The following is a 4,452-nucleotide window of genomic DNA, read 5'->3' as shown; positions in this document are numbered from 1 at the left end:
ATCATGACACACAACAGTATGAACACAGATAAACTTCCTATTGAAACATCTGATACATTTACTGTAAAAAGCCACAGAATTAATATTGTTAAAGAAGATGATAGCTAAAACTAAAAACATCCAGCTTTGCTGTTTGGTCCCTGTCAGCATATTTTGCCCCAGTATAGGCTAAATGTGTTAAATAAAAACTATGTAATGGATTGAGTTTACTCTTCTGTGTTGCATGCTGAAAAATATTAGTGGTTATTTGGGTGCTGTTAAGTCATTTCCTATAAAGACCAATGTGACAACTAATCGAACACTGATAATGCTCCAAAACACTTATGTGGTACATTTTCTCTTTCATTACTCAATGTGTTTCACTTTGAATGCCATATGTCTGAGCATGTTTTAATTGTTTAGCATATACTTTACATACATGAAAAATATAAATAATAATAGTAGAAGTTTAATAAAAAAATGTAAAACAGTAATAATAAGACTTTTTTTAAATGCATTAGAAGGCAAAAAACATTATATAGGAAATAAAGACTCTTAGTTTTGTTGCGTGTAAAATATTAGTGGTCATCAGGGGTTATATTAAGTAATTTCCTGTATTAAACAAATGTTTTTGTATAAATCATCATCATGACAATGTATTTAATATCTGATATATAAAATAAGAATTTGTATTAAACTGTTACGAGTATTTATTTCTTCTGAATTAAAAGTTTTTTAAAACTATGAAACTAAAACACCAAAGTCAGCTTGGCCAACGCCAGAAGTCATGTATCTGGTACATTTACTTGTTCAAAGAGTCATACAAACACTATAATGCTTAGCTAGTGAATTTTCTCTCTCATTACTCAATGTTTTTACTTTGATTCCCAAATGTCTGAGCATGTTTGACATATGTTCACAGTTTTCCTAAAAAGGATAAGAAAAGACATAAGAAACAGAAAGCATAAGAGAAGTGTCGCATTAAATTGCTATTAAATGTTTGTTTTTATTGTTTCAAAATAAAAGCACTAAATAAATTGCACACATTTTACAGCAGGGCAAATAATTAAGTTAAAATAAGGTTATTTATTCATCTGCTCTCTTTCTACTCTCTTTCAAACACTCTTTATACTATTTCACGTTTCATTGAGTGAAAAGTTGAAATGATGAACAAATAAAAAATAAACAAATAAAAAATAATTTCTAAACGCATTAAAAGATTCACCGCACAGTTAGTGATGAGATACTGGATCACATGCGTTGATAAGATCAGTCGACTTTATGCAGCGCTGCGCAGTACGATCGGCAGATGACATCAAAGTGCCGCGAGAGCGAATCGACACGCCTTCTGTTTCAACCCCAAGAGACGATTCGCTAAAAACACGTGTTCCTTCATCACCTTCATCCAATGAGAGTGCGCCTCTGCCGTCAGCCACGCTTTAAAAAGCCGCTGAGTTGTAAACAATAAAAGTGTGTTAACCATCTGCCGGTTGAATGTAAGTAAATTATTTGTTTAGATTTTTGTGTGTGGCAGCGGTGTTCAATTGCTTTAGTATTTTCTGTTGTGGGGAACTATAGTAAAAAGTAACCTTTTAAACCATTTAAAACAGTCTGTCTTAACATTTTAAAAAGTAACTCTCTTATATAACAGTGTAACAAATTCACGTGTAAATTGTGTTTTCTTGTCATGTGTGTCTTGATCAACAGGATGTTGTTTGTCTCAGTCCTCGTGCTTTGTATGAGTGCAGTGTTTACTGCACCAACTTTAGACCAGCAGTTAAATGACCACTGGCACCTTTGGAAGAGCTGGCACGAAAAAAGTTATCATGAGGTTTGTGATAATAGTTTGTAACACTATGATTAAAAATGCATGCTTTATAGGCTGCAGAATGATAAACTGGTGATTTTGTACAAATGTCTGTCTTTCTGTAATGGCTTCAATGTCTGTTTTCTTCAGAAAGAAGAGGGCTGGAGGAGAATGGTATGGGAGAAGAACTTCAGAAAAATTGAGCTACATAACCTTGAACATTCTATGGGCAAACACAGCTATCGACTTGGCATGAACCAGTTTGGGGACATGGTAAAACCTTTACTGATACAATTATGATGTGCTAAACAATACAGCACCCTACTGTACTTATTTGCTTTTTGGCATTTAATGGCACTTTAGAAGCCGTTTTTAATTTTTAAATTTTGGTTGTTCATTCAGACAAACGAGGAGTTCAGGCAGGTGGTGAATGGTTACAATCAGAACCCCAGCCGGAAATCACAAGGCTCTTTGTTCATGGAGCCCAGCTATTTTGAGGCCCCCAAACAGGTTGACTGGAGAGAGAAGGGCTATGTCACTCCTGTCAAAGACCAGGTGAGACCAGAGTTTGTCTTTTTGTAGTGTTCTTTGCTACAAAAATCTTAATCCTAAAGTGTAAATGGACTCGAGCTTTTTTTTATAGGGGAGGTGTGGATCTTGCTGGGCTTTCAGCTCTACAGGGGCCTTGGAGGGTCAGCTGTTCCGTAAAACTGGTAAACTGGTTTCTCTGAGCGAGCAAAATTTGATGGACTGTTCCAGGCCGGAGGGCAATCAAGGCTGCAATGGAGGACTCATGGACCAGGCCTTCCAATATGTTAAGGACAATAATGGGATTGATTCTGAGGAGTCATATCCATACCTTGCAACAGTAAGTTTTTGCCATAATGCTACATGGATTTATGTAATTCACTAATGGATTTAATGGTCTGGCCATAAATTGTGTTTTTGTTTTGTGCATAAGCCCTTAAATCTGGCCTTATTGTCTCCAAATATTAATTGTTTAACTGTTAACTAGTTATTTTCTGTACTTTTAGGATAATCCACAATGCCACTATGACCCCCGTTACAATGCTGCTAATGACACTGGTTTTGTGGACATTCCCAGTGGTAAAGAGCATGCACTGATGAAAGCTGTTGCTTCTGTTGGTCCAGTTGCCGTTGCTATTGATGCTGCTCATCAATCATTTCAATTCTACCAGTCTGGTAAGTAACTGCATTGGGATGCAAAATTGATTTGTTGCAGTCTTCATCACATTTTCACAAACGTTTCTATGCACATAGAAAGTGCACATTGCTGGTTTCTCTGTAACATGTTTCTACCCCTCAACTTTAGGCATCTATTATGAGAAGGAGTGCAGCAGTGAAGAGCTTGACCATGGAGTGTTGGTAGTTGGTTATGGATATGAAGGTGCTGATGTGCCTGGGAAGAGATATTGGATTGTGAAGAACAGGTATGATCCCACTTTAAATCGAATAAGCTTGAGACTCTGAGGGTGCAGCCTTGTAACAGTATATCTCTTTTTCATTTAGCTGGACTGAGAAGTGGGGAAACAAAGGCTACATCTACATGGCTAGAGATAGAAAGAATCATTGTGGTATTGCAACATCTGCCAGCTATCCACTCATGTAATGCCACTGAAATGTTCTCCGCATTCTGGATGCACTACAGGACTTTTTTATCCTATCCTACTTGAATTGTTTTAATTGTTTTAACTTTGCTTTTATTACCGTTTTAATTCTATTTTGTTGACCGAGTCTTTCAGAAAGGCTTCGGGTTTAGACAGTGCCTTGTTTGTAGGCAGTTTCTCAAAGATTTATTTAAACTGATCAGTAAACACTACAGCCTGGTTTCACAGACAAGGCTTGGCTAAAGCCAGGACTAAGCATCTTTTGTAAACACGACTTACAAAGACGTTACTGGTGTGTATCTTGAGACAAATCAGTGGCATATTTTAAGATGCGTCTGTGCAACTTATCAGTTGAGACACCTCAAATGTGTTAGTCTTGGACTAGCCTTAAGCCTTGTCTGTGAAACCCAGGAGTGCATTGCACTGAATAAGTTGAAACCCTTTTCTATTGTAGTGCAGTTATGTTTGTATTGAGGTTTTAAACTGAGCTGTTTTCCAGTTGTCTCAAATGCAAGACCCATGTTTACTAAAAGTGTGGTCTTCTGTGAGTTGTTTGACCTGTAACTGGATTATTAAAATATTTAAACCTATTGAATCTTGTGTACATTTTCACTGAAAGAATTGTCTACATGATTAAAACTATCACTAATGATTTAATTTTTCTATTTTGAGGCACTGAACTTTCAAACACGAAGTTTGAGTAAAGGCAATTTTACTGTACATTTAAAAATGGGCAGACAGGATTATCTTGTCATCCGATGGCTAAAGTCATTACATTAACCTGTGTTGGGATATTGCTGCAGGTTAACTTTTGATTAATCCCCACACGTTTTCAAATTTATTGGAGCATGCAGGTATGCTACAAATAAGTTTATTTAGAATAAATTTGTTCCCAATCTTTTATTTTAACATCTTTAAGTGAAACTCAAATAAAGCTGACATTAATTCTGTGGTGTGGTTTGCAAAAGGTTTTATTGAGTGGAAACAAACTATACAAATTTAATATGAACATTTGCCTCTACATCTAGGCCATATCAT

General features: G+C 36.1%; 1 protein-coding gene across 2 annotated transcripts; it reads left to right on the top strand.

The window, feature by feature from the left end:
- The first annotated feature begins 1,352 nt into the window (after window positions 1–1,352).
- On the top strand, window positions 1,353–4,004 carry ctsll (cathepsin L, like). 2 transcript variants are annotated; one of them, XM_055199034.2, is made up of 8 exons: window positions 1,353–1,475; window positions 1,687–1,810; window positions 1,937–2,059; window positions 2,189–2,341; window positions 2,430–2,654; window positions 2,821–2,989; window positions 3,120–3,237; window positions 3,317–4,004. In XM_055199034.2, coding segments are annotated over exons 1-8 (1,014 nt in total). In that variant the 5' UTR covers window positions 1,353–1,473; the 3' UTR covers window positions 3,417–4,004. The 2 variants fall into 2 exon arrangements, with proteins under 2 accessions (XP_055055009.1, XP_073716536.1); XM_073860435.1 differs by lacking the exon at window positions 1,353–1,475.
- Window positions 4,005–4,452: the final 448 nt, after the last annotated feature.

The sequence above is a fragment of the Misgurnus anguillicaudatus genome, chromosome 22, assembly GCF_027580225.2.
Source record: "Misgurnus anguillicaudatus chromosome 22, ASM2758022v2, whole genome shotgun sequence".
In the NCBI taxonomy this organism is placed as follows: Eukaryota; Metazoa; Chordata; class Actinopteri; order Cypriniformes; family Cobitidae; genus Misgurnus; species Misgurnus anguillicaudatus.
This window is presented reverse-complemented; position numbering and strand designations above follow the sequence as displayed.

Excerpts from the sequence above, each read along its gene's own strand:
- ctsll (XM_055199034.2), top strand. Across the intron at positions 2,655-2,820 it reads CATATCCATACCTTGCAACA|GATAATCCACAATGCCACTA; the intron begins GTAAGTTTTTGC and ends CTGTACTTTTAG. Across the intron at positions 3,238-3,316 it reads TATTGGATTGTGAAGAACAG|CTGGACTGAGAAGTGGGGAA; the intron begins GTATGATCCCAC and ends TTTTTCATTTAG.